The following is a 23,470-nucleotide window of genomic DNA, read 5'->3' on the forward strand; positions in this document are numbered from 1 at the left end:
GGACTTTTTGTCATTTTTATCATCCACCAGGACGGCAGGACAACCACAAACTTGATGTAATATGAAAATAAACAGTCAAAGTGCTAATTATGAAAATAAAAAACAGTCCTGTTCTAATTACTTTTTTTTTTTTTTTATAAATTTTAATAATTTACGTTTATTATAATTTGAGATTACTATATTTTCGAATAACCAAAAAAAAAAATCAAGAGTGTGATGAATATTATGTGTTTGTTGTTGATGTGCAACTAACAAAAAATCTATTTCAATTAGGAATAATATGTGGAGAAGTTTTATTGTACACGTTTCTTTTTTATGAAAAATTCTATTCAAAGAATATGGGGATGGTAAATGCGTGGGGAGTTTTTTAAGCTATTGAGTAGAAGTATGAATTTATTAGAAGTAGGAAAACATTTCAACATAGAAGTAGAAATTTATTATTTTTGTCAATTTACTATTTTAACTCCATTTTTTAGTTTTAGGTAGGGGTATTTTTGACAGTAAAAAAAAATAACTAACTTTCTTTTGTCAATTTACTATTTTAACCTCATTTTTAAGTTGTTGATTAATTAATTTAGAGGTATTTTTGATAGTAAAAAAAACAATAACTCACTTTCTGAATTCTCTTAATATATATGGACAGAAAATAACATAAATAGTCTTATCATTTCACAAATACCATCCACAAGTTTTATATATATAATAATATATACTATATTTTTTATTTGATGATAAAAATTTCTCATAGAACAAATGTCATAAATTGAAACTCTTTAATATATATATATATATATATATATATATATAATTATGTCGTGTTCCTCAAGAAATAACTTGTACACATTACACTACTACACTCACCCATACGCGTTCTGTACTGAGGCACTTTATTGTGTACAAGTTATTTTTTGGAGGAACACGACATAATTATTCAATCAAAATAATTATAATTTATATATACCATCCAACAGATAAGCAGCTTTTGTTGGCCCCAATATATATATATATATATATATATATATTAATATACACACACTACTACACTCATCCATATGCTCTATAGATAAGCAACCTGTTGTGTACAGGTTTTTTTTTTTTTGAGGAACACGACATAATTATTCAATCAGAATAATTATAATTTATATATTCCGTCCAAAATATAAGCAGCTTTTGTTGGCTCCAATATCAATATGAAATTGGAAACCTTTATTACTAATATTTTTTTTTTTAAGAATTAATTACAACATGCTGCTAACCGCGCAGTTCGAACCCTTTCCCCTCTAGATCCCCAAACACTTTATTACTAAACATAAGAAAAGGATAACCCTTTAAAGAGTATTTTTTTTGGGCTTTAATCCCATGTTACTAAGAAAAAAAGTTAGATGTTTGCTTTATAAGCCTTTAAAGATTTTTTTTTTTTTTGGGACTTTCACTCAGAAAAAGTAAGATGTTGGCTTTATAAGTTTCTAAATTATCTTAAGAGTTAGACTAATCATTCTGATATTTCATCAAAATTTAAAATTAAAAAAATATCTTTTTGAAATGGTCTTAAAGCTTAGCATTAGGTGTGCTAAAACACCTAAAATACTATTTTAACATATCAAAGAATAAAAAACCCCTCTATTGGATGTGCTACTTGAGCAAAAAATTGCAAATTTATTTTAGCATTGCTGATCTACTTGTTTTTTATTTATTTATTTATTTATTTTCCTTTTAACTCTCTCTTCTCTCTTTCTCTTCCCTCTCCTCTCTCGTCAACTAAGACTACTCCCCAACACCCCCCCCCCCCCCCCACCACCACCTGCCAAAACAACAATGCACCTCACTTCTTCAACCACTGCTCTACCTCTCTTTCCTCTTCCTCCTTCTCCTCCTCACCAAATAGCGTCATTCCTTCCTCCATTACCACCCAATGCTTAGACTACATTCTCCTATTCCTTGGCTGCAAACTCTCAATTGATATTGTCTTCTCCTTTTCTCACCAAGAATTCAATCCCAATTTGAGTTTGTTGGGCATTTTTTGGGTTTTTGTGTGTGTGTGTGTGTGTGTGTGGCTATGAAGAGCTATTTTTAAGGTTATTTTAATGGGTTAGTATGCTAAAATAACATATGGAATGTAGGGTGTATTTAAAAAAAAAAAAAAAACACCAATGTAGAGTATATTGTTAAATGATGTGCTAAATTAGGTTTTTTATTTATTTATTTATTTTTTTATTTTAGCACACTAGATGATAGTGCGGTATTCATCTACTCTTTTGCTTCCCTTAATTACTTTTGTTGTTCCTAAAGGTACGCACCTTATTCAAAGTGGTAATTATTCATTAGACAAAGTCCCTACATTGGAAGTTATCACCATTCAAAGGGAAGAATGTAATGTGTGATGAAACACTAGTACAATGGCGTTCATCGTCCCACACTGCTTTCATCTCTTGCTTATAATTATCAATGATAAGCTATAGTCAGGATGATTTTAGTTGCATCAGTATTTTGATACATTCTAATAGTATATTTTGAAAGGCTTCCGATTTACTATCTTTTGAGTGATCAGTATCAGTCTTTAAGTCTTAAAAGTTAGTCATGTGCCCGAGAGAATATAGTCCACACCCATGCCAAAATCGATTAACTTCATTCACACACAAAAATCTGAATCTTGACCTGCACTGGAAATTTTGCAAATTAAATGCCTAAAGATTTCCCCTCATGAACTTATTATTAAGATGAGTCGCCAAATAGCTCTCACCATGCAATTATTATTATTTTAAAAAAAAAATTCTTTAAAACCTTGAATAATATTTTCTATTTTATTTATTTATCATTTTTAAAATTATTAATAAAATTGTTAAGGCATTAAGAGATAACTGAGATTATGTGTTTAGTGGCTCTGAGGGGTTTAATGTGATTAAACATGAAGTTAAAGAGACTCCCTTTGTCTAGAGATATGGAGTTTATGAGTGGTAGAAATGAACTAAATAAGAGAGCAGTAATGTCAAATCCTGAAGTTTGGAAACTAAAAGAAATTAAGAATTTTGGCTTTTTACAATACCTGAACTCTCTGAAAAATGTATAACTACAATTAAAAAATTCCTTGTGAAAAAAATTATAATAATAATTACAATCAAAACTCTCTTTACTCCATCTCACACTAAGTCTCTCTCTTTGGGGCTTCTTTACCCCTCTAGTTGTTTGGGTTGATTTGCGAGCACCCTGAAAATAGTCACAACAAAATTTTGTTTTGGCCAAATAGGAATAACAAACTAATAAAAAATAGAATTGAAAAACATTATGATTATTTATTTATTTATTTAAAAACAAAGTTAGGCATAACAAAAGAAAAAAAAGGCAACATTTGCACAAACATTACACGAGTGAAAAAAACAACAGCATTACAATCAATCATAAGTTAAGTCTGGAAATCCCAATACATTCTAACCAAAATTAGTTGACTATCGTCTAAATGATACTATTTCGAATTCTTACATCATGTGAAATTTCAATTTTCATAAAATAACTTACTAACATGTTTAAGATACAACAATGGTTGAAATTAGAATGCATCATCACAAATTGTCATTGTACAAGATGGGTTGCTTAAGATAGAACTATATATGCCCATTACTCTCATTTATCATTGTAATTGGAAGTTAATTAAACCAACTCATCAAACATAAACTCTCAATATGGTTGCTCAATATTTGGAAGAGAAGGAAACCAAAAAGAAACACTAATTTGCTCTCTTGTTCTGTAGTTAACAGCGTTAATTTAGACGTTTGTACACCAAAACATTAAACATAAACTGTCAGAATGGTTGCTCAGTAATTGGAAGAGAAGAAAATGAAATCGCAAAAGTAAATCGCAAAAGTACCAAAGATGACAACATATATACATGTACCAACCCAATATGACGCATTTCTTTAAAATTTGGAAGAGTCCTCTGTGTGGGGTTCTTAAGGGACTTGAAAAGGTAGTTTCAAAGCAAAGTCCTTATATGATTTAAAAAAAAAAAATTTCCCCTACAAAAGAATGCATAAGCAATAGATTGATACCTCCAATTTTTAGTATATACTTTCTAGAAAATTTTGTCCTTAAAACATGCATGTATTCTTTTTAATATAATAAAAAAGAAAAAAAAGAAAAAGAAAAAAAGCATGTATAGGTAGGCAAAGATTGAAGAAAACCAAACTCAAATAAAGCACATAAGACGCATAGATTAATAGTGAAATTTTAGAATATCAATTATTCAACACTTTGTTGAAATAGTTAGTCATCATTTCTTCATAACATAATCATACAGTATATACACACATGATTTAGAGTAAATTACAAATCCACCATGAGGTTTTGGGGCTGATCTGAGCATCATATCACTTCGACAGTTTGACATGTATGCAACGATTGGGGACAAAACTTAAATTTAAAAAAAAAAATAATTAAAAAAAAGGGACCCATTTAAGGATGAAATAAAAGCTGCCACCCTTAGACCAATGTCAAAGTCCTCGGCATCATCATTGCATGGACAATTCAAATTTTATATGGTGCTTCTGTTCACAATTGCAAAAGAATTTCAAGCTGATGTGAGAAAAAAACTTACTTTGTTCTTCAGAAACTCGTGATTTGTAGACAAACCAAGTCATTTCAATCCTGTTGGAATGTATTGACAAAAGTATGAAAAAAAAAAAAAACAGAAAAGGACTTCTGCATATAGAGATAACATAACGAGCACAATTAGAAAAAAATAAAACAAACTTCAGCATTTAATGGTAACATGTGCACAAGTATATGATATAATATCTTGACCCAAAGTCCTGAACAATCAAAATTTGTAGAATGATTTATGTGCATTCATGTTAAATGAGTCAAGTTCTTCGATACCATCAATGTAGTGGTGTTACTCTGTACATATAACAAACACTTCCAGCATATGCAGCATCTACATGAAACCACATCCGATCGCTCTATCTTAAGAGAAGATGCATTGCAAGCATTGTAAGATTGTCCAAATCTTCTAATGCGTTAATTACATAAAATAAAATAAAAATATCTCACGAGGCAGTCTTGAGGCTCTTTTAACACTGATAACAATAAAACACAAACTCCTCCATAACAAGTAAAACATTGGAAAGAGTCTATTTGGTGTTTCTCAAAAGAGAACATAAAGAATTTTTTTTTTTTTTAAAGAGACATACAATATTACGAAAATGAATTGCCTTTAACAAACCATTTCTGTCTCTTGTAATTTTTCTTCTTTTTTGAAAACTTGGTAAATTCTAATACATAATATCTAATCCACATTGAATTTTTTAAAAGGAGAAGCATCTTGCTAACTTTTTCAATGCCGTAAAAGGATAGGGATTGAAAGACACATTCACCCTGCATGTTTTCCTCTGCCCCGCCAAGTGGATAGGTTGGGGACAGTGGTTGATTTTATAATCAAGCCAATTTCGAGTCATGGACACAAAGGGTGAGTTAGGCATCAGCTTTAAGTTAAGTTTTAGCTTTTAACATTTATGTACAGTTTTTCAAGACATCATTTTTTCCCCTTTTTTTCTCACTTTTTCAAATTGTTTTAAGGTACAAATTATACTTCAGCACACTTTCATCAAAAAATTATCAGCAAAAAACTAGATAAACTGTTCCCAAACAGACACTAAAAGGCCTTTCTTGATCATTTGCATAAACCACATCTTTTCAAGGCCTTTTTTGCCAAGCCTCCTTAAATTATTGTCAAGAGCAGCCAATAGAAAAACTAAAACAGCTTCACTTGTCATGCCCTGTATCATTCCACCACCTTGTCCTACACCAAGATTTGCAACATAATTTTGAATGCTTCATAAACTGAAAAACAATCCAATTCCAAAATATCAAAACTACCCTTGTATGCCTAAGTTTGAGGTTTAAATTTAACTTCCAAAAGCAGTCCATATTCAATCTAAAAAAAGAGTTCAAGACCTCAATCCAACTCATTACAATATTTGTACACCATATCATCAGCAGGTAAAAAACCTATTAAAAAAAGCACTCCATTAAAAAAAGCATATATCCTGCAAATTTAAAGATCCTTTAATTTAGCTCATACACCTAAGGTCAGTGTATATTCCTAATTCTGATATATGTTCAGAGATATCAGATTATTTCAGCAATCTCCATAACCCAAGATTTAATAAACTACAATCTATTTCATTCCATTCCAATACTCCCAAATTTCAGCATATAAAGCTATAAAATAAATAAATAAAACTGTTTATAAGTTCAGTATTGGGAGACACAAAACTTTGACTTGAGAAATAAAGAAGAAGAAGCTACACCTTTACACTGTATTAAACCTTACCTGCTTAAAGGAAATCATCACACATCAGGTAATTATCCAGGACAATCGTTTCAAGCTCTGTGCTGCAGGAGAGGTTATAAAACTGAAACATACAATGTAAAGACCAGCACTCAGCATTTCTCCTAAGAATCTAGTGATGCTGCTATTAGACGGATAATATGCAAAAAACATAGTTCATGCTCTGACAATGGGTTACTCCAGGTAATATCTTTGCCTGAACATCTAGAAGCACACAAAATTTGTACATGACACATGTTTTTACCAAAACATACCTGCCGGGGGGCAGGGGGTTGAAGGAAAATTTGAATTTTAGAGTAGACAATTTAGCAAGACTCAATTGCATTTGACGAAAAAAAAAATAAGAATAAAAAGAAACTTACATAATCATTCTATAAATTACTTTTCTATTAGTCATGCAGTGATAGGAAAACAAAAAAACTAGCTAATGTTGCCATTAAATTTATTTTCCAATGATTCTGGATGATTAAGCACAGAACTGGTAACATTTTACAAAGATAACCAGGCTGCATAGAAAGACCCCATTCTTAATACCAAGGAAAGAAGTTCTATGAATTAAAAAGTAAATTAGGTTGCAATATATAAAAGACAGCAGAAATCAAAGAAACCAAACATTTACATCTTTTTATTTATTTATTTATTTTTTAAATCTGGTTCAAAACTGAGCAAATAAAAATAAATAAGTGGGCCTTAACCTCCACCCAGTTCTGAAGTTGAGAGGAGGTTTCATTTGAAAAACAGGTCATTGTCACCTATTTCCAATACTCACTTGGAGAAATAGAAATCAGTATGCCTTTCAAAAATGTTGGTCTTTCTACATAGAAATCACTAGTATAATAAATTCATAGACATAAGAGAGAGAGAGAGAGAGAGTATTTTCCCCAATCATAATACTTTCGCTTGGCAAACAGAAAAATCCCCAATCATATGTTCAATGTTACACAAAGTTTCCCATGTTATTAATCAGTCAGCAACTAGACATCATCCGCAGCATTAATGCATTATTATCACTACTATTACACATCCTTAACATTCAAGGCAATATTTCTTCCACTTAAGAAGTTTTCTTTTCAAAGAAAATCAAAAAAGATTTTAAGTATGATGAGTTCCAAGGAGTAAACCCTGTATCCTCAGCAAATAACATGAATAAAAATTCTGGTCATGAATATGAGTGTTGATTTATTTCATTACCAGCCTCCAATCAACAGATTTAACACACATAGATGTTTTGAGTACCATGTCAAACTCATTTAAGCTGATAGCATACAATGTCACTAACTCAATCAGCAATTGTGACAAAATCATAACTTAACTTGAATATATAAACCTCTAAAACATTGTCTAAGCTTGTGCAAAATTTAAAATTGGTACCCAACAAATTATTGCAAGAACATTTAAGTCACATATATGGCCACAAGTAATCATGCATATAAATTGGCAGCTCAGATTTCAACAATCATAAATAATAAAAAAAGAAAAAAGGAAAAAGGAAACAGTCAATTATTAATAGAGTAATAATTTGGCTAACATCAAAACTCTTCTGTTTCTTAAAGTAGCAGATAAGAAACAGGGATTAAACTGATGGCAACTTCATGCGCAATCGTTTCACAAAGAACATCAGGCGAAAGGACATATAGTTAGTTTATAATTCCGTTTTTAGCCACCTGCAATTTTTCCAGCTGGATTCCTCCTATCCGTCATTAAACAATAAGCATTTAATCATAACACAATGTATTAACAGTACTTAAAATACATAAATTTGCATATTGTCAGATTGATCATTCACATCTAAAAATTTTATTCACTTGAAAAAATACTTACAAGATATCTAACTGAAACAAAAACAAAGAGATACATAACAATCATATGCAATCTACTTCTTCAAACTATATCTCATATTTCCCGTAGAGATACAGTAATTTTTGAATGTAACAGACCCTTGTTCCTTCTTAAACTCTTCTAGCTTTTGGCGAAGGCAATGAAGAATTCCAGGTAACACATGTCTTGGGTTTTCCCGTAACTCATCACCTTTGACATTACAGTGTGTCTCAATGCATTCAATATGCTTTGTACCAAAGTAGTAGTCTTCTACTATGATAGGCTCCTCCAATGACTTACCCTGTATCTCATTCATTAACCACTCTGCACACTCTATTGTTGATCGTATAGGTGTTAGGAACCTATCCCGATCATATTTTAGGTCCTCAAAATCCTCGCAAACTTTCTGCTCCTTGCTTTTTTTGATTCTTTTTATAGAGTAATCCAAATTGGCACACACCAAATTGCCATTCGAAATCCAGTAACTAGGTGTAGCTTTTGTACACTTAGAGAGGTCAGGTTCATGGTCTTCATCATCCTTAGTTATAAGCTTTTGCCTCTGTTGGCCTTTCTGAGATGGTTTTGCTTTTTCACCACTACCACCACCAGCAGCAAACATATGAGAGCCTTTACACTTTTTTCGCGCCCAGTCCAATGAATTCTCACATAATGCTGGAACAGCATGAGCATGAGCGAGAAATCCACAAAAATTATCATCCCTCACATACTTTTGCCACTGTTGGCCTTTACGAGACGATTTCACTTCATCACCAGATTCACCACTACCACAACCAGTAGACAAATGAGACCCTTTACGCTTTTTTTGGCCCGAGCCCAATGAACTCTCACATAATACACCAGCAGGAGAAGCAGGAAACCCACCCAAATTCTCACAATATTTGATAAAATTTTGCAATTCATCCACGAAACCCAGAGGACAGCTTCCAAGAACACTATCAAGCCCTATATGTCCAGAAGTGTAGCAGTGAATACGCTCCAAAAAGTAGTTGTAATGATAATCCGACCCACATAAACAGCTTTGAATCTTCTTGAACAGAGAATTTCCCTGCTGGGACAAAGCTTGCAAGTCAAAAGAACATGACTTAGTGGTACTGGTTTCATTAGGAACCGAATTTGAAACAAAGCTGAAGAATTCCTGGAACAAATCAGGGTGGTCCTTGAAAAGATGGTGGATCTGATCACAAAGCGAAGCCATATCCTGTTGCCCTTTACCCTTACCCTTACGGTATGAACTGAGCAAAACCAAGAACGACTCATAAATGCTATCGTCATCTGCGAACCGAGTTCGAACCTTATTAATCAACGAACTTGCTTTCTGAAGCCAGAAATCCAATTCGTTTTTCATGTTTGACTAGCAATCATATCACCAACAGGTCAGTTATAATCACAAAAGAGAAGAAAAAATAAATGGAAGTCTTAGAGCACAAGGAAAGAGAGAGAGTCTCAGAAAGTGAAAGAAAGATTGCAAATGATAGGATATGAGAATTAGGGTTAGAGGTATGAGTGAAATATATAAAAGAAATTTGGAAGTCTTGGAGCACAAGGAAAGAGAGCGAGAGTCAGAGTGAGAGTCGGAGTTAAGAGTTAGAAAGAAAGAGAAAACTAGAGTTGTTAAGATGAGACAGTATTTAACGTTAACCGCCTTAACTTAAGCACGCGCGTGAATTTGACGAGTTTAAGACGCAATAAACTGTGGTTATGAATTTGTTGAGTTTAATTTCGAAGTTATTTTTTATATAAACAAATTTTTATATTTTTTTTAAAGGAAAATGCTAATGAATACTCTTAAGGTATTGGTTAATAATTTATGGGTCATGCTAATGAGTACCCTTAGGGTATTGGTTAATAATCCAGTTAAAAAAAGTTTTTACAGGAAAAAAAAAAGTAATTAATGTTTTGACAGCTTTTTTCATTTTTCATAAAAATTATGTCAAAACTTTCTTAAAATGAATTGTTAACCAATACCCTAAGGGCACTCGTTAGCATTTCCCATAATCCATTTAAAGAAATTTTTTTATGGGAAAAGAAAAAAAACAATTAATATTTTTTTCATTTCCTATAAAAATGATGTCAAAATTTTCCTAAAATGGATTATTAACCAATGCCGTAAGGGCATTCGTTAGCATGACCTTTTTTTTATATAAACAAATTTTTAAGTATTTTAATTATTATAATCTTTATTTTTATATATTAAGAGGATTTAGAAAGTTAGTTATGACTTCAAAAAATTTCAAAAATACCCTAATCTAATTAAATAATCTTTATTCTTAAAAAATAAAAAATGGAGTTAAAATTGTAATTCAAAAAAAAAAAAAAACTTAAAAATTGGCACATTCTCTATTTTAATATATCTGATACACGTTTGATACATTTTTTCTTAAAATCTAACAAACACAAACAAACAGTTTACTCCATTTCAAATCCTAAATTTTAGTTTCTTAAAAATTCCTTCCTCAGTAATGTCACTAATAATAGATAAATTCAAATTAAAAATTTACATTAAACTCAAAATAAATAAATAAAAAGTCTCATCGCACATGCAGAGCGCGTGTGATAAGAAAGTTGTTACATCCATAACATTTTCACAACATTTTTGCAAAAAATCATATATGATAAGTTGTTATTGGTTCTAATTTGAATTCACAGCTTAAATTACTTTTTTGTCCACCCATAATTGCAAATAACAACCAGCCATTTATAATTTGTTGTGACATTATTGTGAAAATATAGTGAACATAACATTTCTTTTTTCAAAACATTTTTTCATAGATAAACACACGCAAGTGAGAAGGAATGTGGTTCTAACTTCTAACATAAATGCACACCACAAACTTCTCTCAAAAGTCACGTTTAACTTTTAAAAGAGTGGAGCAAATTATAATACATACAATACACCCTCTTAAATAATGTGAGATCGTTATTCTTTTTAAAAAATAAAAATAAATAAATAAACACACACAAAAGGGAGATTAGGAAAGAGGGTGGTTTTCATTTCTATGGTGGAACCAAGGATAATAATACAAATAAATATACTCTTTTTTTTTTTCTTTTTTATGTTATCCCATATGTACAAATAAATATACTCATTTTTACGAATTAAAGCTTTTTATGTTATCCCATATAAACTTTTTCCCATCAAATTTAATAGCCTTTTTGAGATACACAATTGTTATATTATTTAAAAAAATACATAGACCATTTTTTTGGGGGTTTATTTCTTTAACAATAGAGTTAGACTTAAGAAATGCAAGCAAGTAAAAAAGAAAAAAAAAAAAAAAAAAAAAGAGAACACTAGTGTGCATTTTTATAAATTAGTACGGCTATTAGGAAACAAACCAATATTCGTAGTAATATAACTAGCCAATAACCAAGATGGCAATTACATGTTGATGCCTTAAAATTGAGCAATGCTAGGGACACAAAAACTCTCACAATTTTTGTTACAACTAGCCATGTGGCAAGTTATGAGTGATGAAGATATGTACCCATCATTTGACCTCCACCATTCACAGCTCACTACGTAGCAAGTTGTGGCAAAAGTTATGAGATTTTTTGTGTCGATAACATTTTCCCTTAAAATTTGTGTGTGAAATGATAAATAAATGGATTATTAATGAGCCGCAACTTTTTCAAAGGAATTGAAGCAATGTCATTCAAAATAGCAACTATCCATTAAGGCTCACACCCCAATGATTCAAACAAAGAGCTTCGTTTCCAATGAGTGGAACCTACCAATCTTCGAAGCAATTAGAAATACCCACAAAACTTGCAAGATTCCACTTCCTCAACTCAACTGTCTCGAGAAATTGAAAGACCCAATAGTTTAGAAAGAGGATGCACAAGCTTGGAATTGGTAGGCTTAGGGGGCTCAATCCAAGTAGGCCAAGCCTAATGAGTATGGTGCAAAACTAGACTTCTTCATTGACTTGAAGACATTTTGCTAAACTTGAGGCCAATTAGCCAATCAAGTCCCTGAGCATGCCTCTTTGGTCAAAATTGTGTAGTGCGATCGAATTACACCTAGAACAGTCAAACCTCTTGTTTGAGGTAGTCTACTTCAACCCAAACTACAAAGCATGCACAAAGGTTAGCTACCAATATTACTTGCCTACAAAAGAAAATTTGCAAAGGACCATCATCCTTCGCATTCGCATTTATTATGACTCACCTATCACCATTTGTATTTACTAAAAAACACAATAGGGACCTTACCCCTAACAACCATGAGGAAGACTTCTTATGATTAGATCCCCTCATCTGACTTAAGGGGGTGGTGTGTTGTCAAGTTCTCCGTCTAATTGAATGGTAAAATAACCACCAAAATCCATTAGGAGAACCCTAGAAATATCTCATAAATCAGAGATATTTTCTCTCTATTCTCTACTTTCATTCATTCTTTCTTGAAGCTTATTGTGTGTTCTTATCACTCACTGGCTTATTGGAGTGCCTTCGACCCACCCATTGATTGGATTCTATTCAGTTTGCCTCATCTTCACATTCACTAAGAATCCTTATTGTGGTTCCTTTTTCTATTTCACCCATACACTTTAACAATCTAGGAAATACAAATTGTTAATAGCCATATAATTTAGATTATGAATGTATTACTTGAGGGATTTCACAAATATTTAATTATTTTAACTAATTTAAGTGCATAATCAAGTTTTTATATTCTTGACTGCATGTTTTATTAAATCCATTTTATTATTTGGTTGCGTTTTGTCTCAATTGTTGCCAAAGTAATATTCCAAATAAATTTTTTTTTAATGAATATTCATAATTAGTTATTCATAAATTTTAAAAAGAAAAAAAGTTATTTTACATAAATAGTTATTTTATATCTATAGGTAACGTAAAACAAATTAATTTACCTCTTTAACAAATGGTAATGAATTAAAAAAAATACATGGTTGGTTTTTAAACTTTAAAACATGAGTGATTTTACTCCTTAAAATTTAAATTAGGGATGGAAATGGGCAAGGTAGGTTTGGATCATGGTTGCCTTGTACCAACTTTGAGGTGGGGAAAATCCGTAAGGGTAGTAAGCAGGGCAAGTTGGGTTTGAGGCAAATTGAAGGTATTTTACTAACCTTAATGAGATGGTTCTAACATTGACAAAATAAAAATGAAATAGAAAGGGAAAGGGCAACCCTATAGAAAAGCACTTTGAAAATAGTAATATAGAATGTTTATAGAAAACTAAATTATAACTAGGATATGTATACCAAAAATTAAATTATATGTATGAATAATTTAAATATATACAAAATAAAATATATCTATATACATTTGGGGTGGTGCGGGACGAGTAAAACTCGTTCTTGGCCCGTCACCTCTTTGAGCGAGGAAAATTTGTAGAAGACAAGCTGAATCAAGCAGGACGAGGTGATTTTGACATCCCTAATTTAAAGTGATTGCTTTTAATCACTTACAAAATATAAACAAACTAAAAACTAACAAATTATCATTATTCCAAAGACATTAGGGATTAAAAATGATTACATTAAGTTTATTAGAAACGTGATTCTTAAAAAAATAAAAAAAATAAAAATAAAAAACACTAATAGAAAGATTAATGGGTTAAAGTTGAAATGAGTTTTTAATAGAGAGCATTGAGTATTGGGTTGGGCTAGACTTACAAGAGAAAAGGGATAGTTGGTCTGAATAGTGTGGGCCGGCCCATGATCCATGATCCATCATCTAATGTCTTCCATTCCAAAGTCGAGACTGTCACCGAGGTTGAGTTTTGGTGATTCGGATTCAGAGGAAGAAGAAAAAGAAAATCTGTATCAGATTCCGCTTAGTAATGAGATGTGCGCAAAGGCCACACCAAGGTCTCTCTCTCTCTCTCTCTATAATTTTTTTTTTTTTTTTTTTTTTGGTTTTGAAAAATGGCTATAAATAAATTAGTGATTTTACTTAAAAAAAAGTAATGCCCACATGTACAATATTTGTCACATTTTTAACAATACTTGAGTTGACAGCTTTTTTTTTTTTTTTAATTTCTTTTTCTAGGCCACAGTACATCTCTTTATTATCTATTATATTCTAAAAAAAGAAAAAACAGAAAATTAATCCCACACTAGAAAATGAGTTTGATTTAAAGAGATTTAAAATCAGTGTTGTGTATCCAAGAGTTAGGCTATTTTGGATATATATCACTGTCAGTTTCTTTAAGAACTTCTCTACTCTTCCTGTGTATATGTGTGTGTTAAAATACTTAGGTTCCGTTTGGTAAAATATTTCTAGTAATGTTGTTTAAGTATTGTGGAAATATGTGTGGGTGAAAAAGTGTTGTAAAAAATACGTGTTGTATTGTTTAAACAATGAAAACTTTTGTTCAAACAATATTACCAAACAGACCCTTAGTATTCTTTAAAAAAAAAAAAAAAAAAACTTAACACAAATAATATGTGACACTATAATTTAGAGTTTTTGAATTTGCAGTTATGTACTGTCATTTATATTCTTGAGTTTCATATCTTAATAGTTGGGATAATGTGTGATTATTTATGGCTAAATGGAACAATCTGCTTAAGGTATTTACCTAGGGTGTTAGTGTTAGGTATTATGTTTGTGTCTCAACTTGCAATATAAAAGAAAAATCTGAGTATAGATCAGTTGTATGTTAAGCTGGCACTATTTTCCATTATAATAATGGAAAGAATAAACATGCTAGCAATTATCTGGCCAAATAGCACAATTTTAGAAAAAAAATGCACTTTGACAAAGTTATTTAGTTATGTAGCACAGTTTTGGAACTCGAGTTTTAAGCAAGTATGGGATATTTAACTGCTAAAGGAAGATTGATATTTGATTGGGCAGCCGGACATTTTACATTTTGATATGGAGGATATCATTATCACCACAATGAAGGGTAGTCTACTGGCATTTACAGATGATTCAGTTCTCTCAATTAACATTGTTTCTACTGCAGTGAGTGAGCTCGGTATTCAAGGGGTTGAACAATGTGATCCTAAAATTATTACTCAAGCATCTTCTTTTGAGTATGTTTCTCTTTCTCTTGCCTCTTTTGGGTTTTGTAACAGTGATCTATGTGCAATTCATATTTCTATAGATGTAAACATCGGGGAATCCATTGAGAGTTGAGTTAGACTGCATTAATTGTGTGCCTATTCATGCAAATTGAGGTTGCTGCTAGGATTGTGTAACTTATTTCTTATTATTACTGGGTACTAGCCATTCACTGGACCAAAATATTATATAAGTAATATCCTCGAAAAGATACACACATTCATCTCTCTCTCTCTCTCTCTCTCTCTCTCGTGTGGGATTGGTATGATGCCTTTTCATTTACCTCTATGATATCAGGAGGAGTGTATTATGATTTGTGACTTTCTTCCCCCTTCTATTTATCCAATAAAAGAATGTGCCTTTTTTAATTTAATTCTGAACTTAATATACAACATTCTTGCTAAAGTTAGAAATAGATTGTATGAAGGTAGTTTGTGTAGCTTATAGTCAAGTTGTGTGAACTCTTTGTGTATGCATAGAAGCTCTGTGGCTTCAGCCTGATATCTCAGTGATATATAACTGGGGAGCATAGAATATTATTTTTCCTACAATAATTTTGAAATTCAAGGCCATGTTTGGGTTGAACAACTTATATATATATAAACACACTTTCATTTTCACAAACTTAACCAGTAATTATATTATTCCTTATTTATTTTTCTCTTAGTTTAATTATAGAAAATTTTGGATCGTGATTATTATTTATAGCCGTTTCTTATGCTTCTTATTATAGGGAAGTCTTTGTGCTGTTTATTGTATAATTTCAGATTATAAATAGCTTGGTTTTACAAGCCCCTCCTAACAAGATACATAATTTTATAAGTCTATTAGCCCTTTTATTTAGGTGCCATGATTATATTTTTTTACCTGACCTTCTTAGATGGTCTTTTAAATTCAAGCCTCTTTTTTCTTTTTTTTCTTTTTTTTTTAAAGAATGTTTCCATATTAGTTCTAATTCAAATATTCTGTTCTCATTTCTCTTCCGATTATGGTCTTGACTTACAATAGATCAGCTGCCCGTGGAGTCTTCCTCTTTTGAGACTGTTATTTGTATCTGTAGATCAGTTGAATTTCTCACTGACTGGTTGTTTGAGGAAATATTAAGAGTGTTGAAGCCTGGTGGGACAATCCTAATTCATAAGAATCCTCAGTCTACTATGGGGGAAACAGATAAGGTAACGAGTTTGAAGTTTTGTGATTATATAAAATTAGTTTGACTTGTTAGATTTTAAAAGGATTTTGTTACAGATAAACTCTACTCTTAAGCACAAGTTGCTGTTGGCGGGTTTGTTAGAAGTGGGAGTTCTCAAATCAATGGTTTCATCAGAAGTTCAGTCCTTTGGGGTAATTTTCTGTGTCTAAGCCTGTTTAAAGTGGTATTATTTTGTTTTGTAACCCCTCAATGCAACCCTTTCTAAAAATTGGAGATTTTAAGATGTATATATCATATGGTAAGGAATTTGGCTTTGTTTCCAAAACTGATTATAACTGCATAGCTCCAAAGGCCATCTGCTTTATTATTCTTTGAGCCGTGAAGGTGAACCTAGCATATGCAAATCTTGTGGTGCTTTGATGCTTGAACTTCAAATGTCTTCCAAAGTAATAAATAGATAGTGAAATCAAAGCCTAATGAAGTTCTTCTATAATTGCTGTGATCTAAATTTATTCGGTTATATTTTATCATTTTTCCATATGAACCAGCAGTCCATAGGAGGAGCAAGCTGTCAGCCTTTAGCAATAAAAATGACAAATGCCACCTAAAAATCTGCCAAGCAAAATGTTTACCTTTTTCCTCTATGAGATTGGCGGTCCTGCACATTTCATCTCTATAAAGTTTATCTTTTTCCTTGCTCCCAACTTTGAGTTCCTCCAGTTCTTTTCCATCTATAAGCAGGATTCAATCACAATAGAGAATGTCAGATTAACATGGTGCTAACACACAATTCTGCGAATAAATCTATAATTAAGTTCTATCTTAGTAATATAACCCAAATGATCCTCATTTAGAAACTGAGCAGATTTTACAGGAAAATATTTTGGATGATAACATTCACGAATTCTAATAGTTTCTTCTGCAGACTCTTAACTTTAGGGACAGACACTGCATTTATTGATTTAAACCATCAAGAGTGAATAAACTTCCTGATATTTTATATCTTCAAAAAACTCCTTATCTTTCTCACCTTTGACAAAGGTAGACAACTATACAACTGTAATCATTAAGCATAATGTTAAAGGTTCAAGAGCTTGAAGGTAAACCAGCCATCCTGAGCCTGACCAACCAAGTGCTGTAAAGTCTCAGTGAGTTGATCACACAAGGTCTTAAAATTAGATCCACAACAAGAAGAAGAACAAAGAAGTTTAAGTGGATATGGATAGGATGAGTGAAGAATAAACACCGTATTTATTAATTTTTATCATCCATTTGTAATTAGACAAATAAGATGAAGAAGCCCATTTAGTATTTTTGCACACAGTTTGTGTAACCCCTTTTCTTTTTGCCACTTGAATGGGAGTTTAATTTATGAAGTTTCTGGACCTCGACACCGCGTTTAGTTTCAGATTTAATTTGGGGTGGATGGTTTTGTTTATTTTAGAGGTATGTAGGTGGGTTCCTTCCATCAGATTGCAGCTACATTCTAGATGATGTCCTAATGAGAAAATAATGACTTTTGTTCTGACGACTACTCCTTTATTTCCCTTGTTCCGAGAATTGTTCCTCTAGCAATCATGGTATTGAGATATGTGCCTCTGAATTACTAATGAAAAAGAAAAGGGTAGAGAGAAAAAATCTGCTTCCTAATTAAATCTTTTTGTGTATAATGTTTGACTACTGAATAATTAGCTCCTGTTATTTTTTTTTTCCCGGCTAGAAAAGCTAGATGCGATAGCCTTTAGATGATGGAAATGAAACACGCTTTAAGAAATCAATCCATTTTAGTGAATCGAAGTAACTTGCCCAGTTTTGAACTTGACAACATGTAGCAAAGTTCATGAAGTAATGTTACGAAGCAATGCTACACAATGAACTGGTAAGTAAAGTTCCAACTCTCAGTTTTGTTTTGGATATTTCTCAACAGAGAATATAGATCTACTTTTTTTTTTTTTTTGGGGGGGGGGGGGGGGGGGGTGGTTTGAGACTATCATTTACCTAACAATGTTACACAACGCAACAATGTAGTTAAAATCTTTTATATATTTCCTCAAAATATTTGGCAAACTTTTAATAATCGGTCTACAGAACCATTTCATATCCTTTGGAATTCGGACATGAACAATATTAGTTCAATTGTTTTCCATTGCATTACACGATAAAGTAAAGAAAGTTAAATAAATAAATAACACACACACTAGAAGAGTGGTTTTCACTGAATTTTTATTTTTATTTATTTTTATAAGATATAAATTCTACTTTAGTATAATCTAAGTGTATATATGTGTGAGTCTCTCTCTTAGAGACTTGAATCTCGACTCTTGCCCTCACATCCCACAAACACTTATACTTATAGAGTGACCATCATATTAATGATGCGCGGTGGTTCACTACTATTTAAGTGCAAACCAAATCTACATGCTAACTTGCATATTAATCCGAATAAGTATGTGTTAAGTTGTTCACTTAGATTCTCAAAAAAAGAAAAAAAATAAAAGGTTGTTCGCTTTGTTTATAAAACATTTAGAAAAATTCTTTCTTTGTGGCTATAAGGTTTTTATTTATTTATTACTTGGACTAGTTTATTACTTGAAATCCAAGACAAGAAATTTTACCAGTTGAACTAACTGAAATTTTACTTAGACTAGTTTTTTAAAACCCTAGAATTTATTGGGGTTGGCGTAACAAAATTCAAACTTGGACAAGTGGCATCAATTACTATATTGTGTTGACATAGGAATGGACATTTAGATTAGAAGCCATGAAAGCTAGTGAAATTTTAGGTAGAGTTGAACATCGAAAAATGGAGTAAGATGATTTATCATCTAATCTTGTAAGATTGCCTTATTACAAAAAGGGATCTAGCTTGTTGATGTTCTTTTGAGGACAGGACACAAATCAAACTCCAAAATGACCTGCTCACTTTCATGATAATGTAGACTGATTTGTTTTTTGAGTTGGGAGAACTTGGAACTAGTGTTTTATCGACTTCTCCTAAGCAACTAGGGGTGTAGGAATAACCGACCAACTGATTGTACTAACCGAAACCAATCGAAATTTTAGAGTTTTGGTCGGTTTTTTGTTACTTCGATTCGGTTTCGATTTGAGATATATAATTTTTTCGGTTTTCGGTTCAGTGGCGGTGTTGGATTTTTTCATCGAGTAAGTCTAGTGCCACACATTTTGGCACAACAAATGCCACAACTCCATCACCCCTCCACCAACCACAACTTGCCATGTGGCGAGTTGTGGCATTTGTTGTGCCAAAATGTGTGATACTAGACTTATTCTTTTTCACCGCACGACTGAATCGAACCAAACCGATATATAGATATATATGTAATATTAAAACATGTATGAGTGTGTAGCTTGGTGGTATGATGTGAGTTTGTTGGCTAGGAGTTTGGGTTTTAAAAGTTTTTAAGGGCTTGTTTGGTAGAGGAGTTTGAGTAATGTTGTTTGTAGTTTTTTGAAATACGTGTGGGTGAAAAAGTGTGTAAAAAAGTGTGTAATGTTGTTTAAAAATTGAAAATGAGTTGTTTAGGATCCGTTTGGTACATAAACTTAAACACATGTTTTCAATTTTTAAATAACACTAGCCTTTAAGCATGCATTCACGCGCGTACTCAGAGGCTCTTTTATTTTTTGGGTAAAGGTTAATTTAGAACACTTATTCTAATTTGAGATTATTACATTTTCCGATCACAAAAAAAACCTAGGAGTGTGATAAGTATCATGTGTAGAGAAATAATTTTTCATCACACCCCTAGATTTTTTTGTAATCGGAAAATATAGTAATCCCAAATTATAATAAATGCTCTAAATTAACTTTTATCCAAAAAATAGAAGAGCCTCTAAGCACACGCGTGAGCGCGTGCTCAGAGGCTAGTCAATACTTATATTGTATTTTATAAGGTACATAACATTTTCTATGGAGCTGTAAATTAATAAGATTTTTATTAAAGGAAATGCTCCTAAAAAGATCCTAAAATTTAGTAACTACCCATCCATGTTTTTTTTTTCTTTCTTTCTTTCTTTTTTTTTTTTGTGTTTTTTTCCTTTTTGGTGTTGTTGATTTTGTTCTTTTTTTTTTTTAATTTTATGTATGATAGTTGTCATTTTTTGTCTAATCCTAAAATGTAGTTTTTTTAATCCTAAAATTTAGCCATTTACTACACATCCATAACATAAGTAAATAAAAGCTTAAATTGAAAATTTTATGGCAAGAGATACACGTTAATTGTATAAAACCACAATTGTATTTTGAGATTTTTTTTTTTTTTAATAAAGTATTAAATGGTACTTTAACCTTAACAAAAGGCTAATACAATTGGGAATTAATGAGTTGAAGTATCTAGAAAAACAATTGTATAAAAACTTCATGATTGTTTGTTGAGAAGAAAAAAAAAATACTATAAAGTATTATTAAAGGTGGTTTAACAAAAACCCAATAGGAATAATAATGAACTTTTATTTTAATTCATCAATGCTGTTCTTTCAAATTTTTTATTGAATAAAAGTGTACTAAATGTAGTTTAAGTTCATAGCAGTAGGAACAGCATCCAAATTCAAGTTTTCCTCTTCTTCTTATTTTTTCTTTTAAATCTCTTCCATATTTTGGGGGGAAAAAAAAAGACTTCTACTATAAAACCACTACTATAACTTCTTCATCCATATCCTTATATTTAGGCACTAACATATTTGATTTTGAAAGAAAATAAAAGGCTAAATTTTAGGGAAATTTAAAAGATTAAGGTGGGGAATTGGTGTGACCCTATCCTTATTTAAAATTTTATATAAAAAAAAAAAAAAAAAAAAAACCTACACATTTAAAAAAAAAATCTCATGTTCTATCCATGAACTATTTAAAAAAATCTCACTTTCTATCCCACATTTAAAAACTACCCGACCACCCTTTTTTTTAAACCCAAATTCACGTTTTAGTCTCTCTCTTTTTTTCTTTTAAATCTCTTCCATATTTTTTTTTGGGGGGGGGAGGGGAAGACTCCTACTATAAACCTACTACTATAACTTCTCCATCCATATCCTTATATTTAGGCACTAACATATCTGATTTTGAAAGAAAATAAAAGGTTAAATTTTAGGGAAATTTAAAAGATAAAAAATTTAAATTGAATTTGACATAGAATTATACAAATGATAAATATAGTTTCTATTACAAAAGAAATTTTTTTACAACAATTTCTTAGATAACAACCACTTTATGTGAGGTTTAATACATATAATAATTCTTGTAAAATCTCTCACCCAAACTTATCTAATATTCCATTCCAATGACTCCTCAATACAATCCAAAAAATTTGTGCGTATGTGAACCTAAGAGAGATAAAAGAATTATGGTTAAACCAAGTATTTTTTTTTTAAAAAAAAATTTAATCAACAAACCAAAGTTAGCGTGCGTGTTATTAAAGATAATAGCATAAGTTTGTTAGAGTTTGTGTTTGATTTAAATTTTGATGAGATAATTTTTCCTGAAAATCCTATTAAAATTGTTCAAAATAAAGATAAAGATTTTTTAGAATTTAACTTTATCATGGACTCTTTAAAATCTTATCACCACATCATCAATTATTTAAATAAATAACTAATGGAGATCTAAAAAAAGAAAAAAAAAAGGGAGTTAACATTTCAAAATTACATTAAAAAAAAAGGAGTTATCATTTCAAAATTACATTTAAAAAAAAAGGGAGCTAACGTGATACATATGTAAAAATAAATAAATAAATAAAAGCAGAACTCAAGGTTGCTACATACCTAAATAAAAAAAAAATAAAAAAATTTAATCAACAAACCAAAGTTAGCGTGTGTGTTATTAAAGATAATAGTATAAGTTTGTTAGAGTTTGTGTTTGATTTAAATTTTGATGAAATCATTTTTCCTGAAAATCCTATTAAAATTGTTTAGAATAAAGATAAAGATTTTTTAGAATTTAATTCTATCATGGACTCTTTAAAATCTTATCACTACATCATCAACTATTTAAATAAATAACTAATGGAGATCTAAAAAAAAAAGGGAGTTAATGTGTCAAAATTACATTTATAAAAAAAGAAAAAAAAGGGAGTTAACATTTCAAAATTACATTTTTTTTTAAAAAAAAGGAGTTAACGTGATACATAAAAAAAATTAAAAAAAAAAAAAAAAGTAGAACTCAAGGTTGTTACATACCTAAATTGGAAAATTTAACGCCAAAAACATATACAATGATGGTAAAAAAAAAACTTCCTTAAAAAAAAAAAAAATAAAAAGAAGGAAAAAAAAAAAAAAGAAAAAAAAAAGAAAAGAAGTGAGGAAGGCGAAGGAAATAGTATTTGATCATTTATATTTTGATTATTAATCAGAGAGTATTGTGGTAACTATTTTTATTTCAATTCCAAATTTTTAAATAAAATATAAATAAAGGGCTACTAAAGGAGGTAAGGGAAGTCATACTGTTTAACTGGTCACGAATGCTTTTTTATGAAGGAACTATTCATTTCAAAATTACATTTAAAAAAGAAAAAAAAGAGTTAACATGATACACATAAAAAATAAAATAAAAAAACTAGAACTCAAAGAAAGTCAATCATAAACAAAAGAAAAGAAAACAAAGAGGAACTTGCAAAAAATAGAACCTGAAAATTTGTTGGAGCATCTGACAGTAAATGTCTTTAATCTAAAGAAAAAGAAAGGAAGATGTAGAGCTAAACTAAATGTCTTCAATCTGAAGAAGAATGAGAGATAGAAAGTGAGATAGAAACTGCAAAGCGTACGTGAGTTTGTGGGTCTTAAAGTGTAAGGGTTTTAATTTACATATTTATCCCTGTTAATTGAAAACTTGTAAGTGAGTATGATAATGGTATTTTAGGTATAAAAAATGAGGAATCCAAATAAGGGAAGCCCCTTAATTAGTAGTATTTAAAGGGCTTCTATACTATTGTTTAAGGGGCTTCTATACTATTATTTAAGGGGCTTCCTTTGTTTAGATTTCTCATTTTTTTAATTCAAAAAAGCCCCTACATCCCTATGTTTGAGTAGAGACAAAACTAAAGGACAATTCGGTAATAATGCAACTATAACTCCCATTAAAACATTGCCTA

General features: G+C 30.9%; 1 protein-coding gene across 1 annotated transcript; it reads right to left on the reverse strand.

Annotated features, from left to right (window-relative positions):
- Positions 1 to 8,216: 8,216 nt before the first annotated feature.
- Positions 8,217 to 9,527, reverse strand: LOC115961778 (paired amphipathic helix protein Sin3-like 2). The gene has a single exon (XM_031080699.1). The coding sequence runs from the start codon at positions 9,525 to 9,527 to the stop codon at positions 8,217 to 8,219; it is 1,311 nt and encodes a 436-aa protein (XP_030936559.1).
- Positions 9,528 to 23,470: the final 13,943 nt, after the last annotated feature.

The sequence above is a fragment of the Quercus lobata genome, chromosome 9 (assembly GCF_001633185.2).
Source record: "Quercus lobata isolate SW786 chromosome 9, ValleyOak3.0 Primary Assembly, whole genome shotgun sequence".
Lineage (NCBI taxonomy): Eukaryota > Viridiplantae > Streptophyta > Magnoliopsida > Fagales > Fagaceae > Quercus > Quercus lobata.

Excerpts from the sequence above, each read along its gene's own strand:
- LOC115961778 (XM_031080699.1), bottom strand. The coding sequence starts at position 9,527 with ATGAAAAACGAATTGGATTTCTGGCTTCAGAAAGCAAGTTCGTTGATT.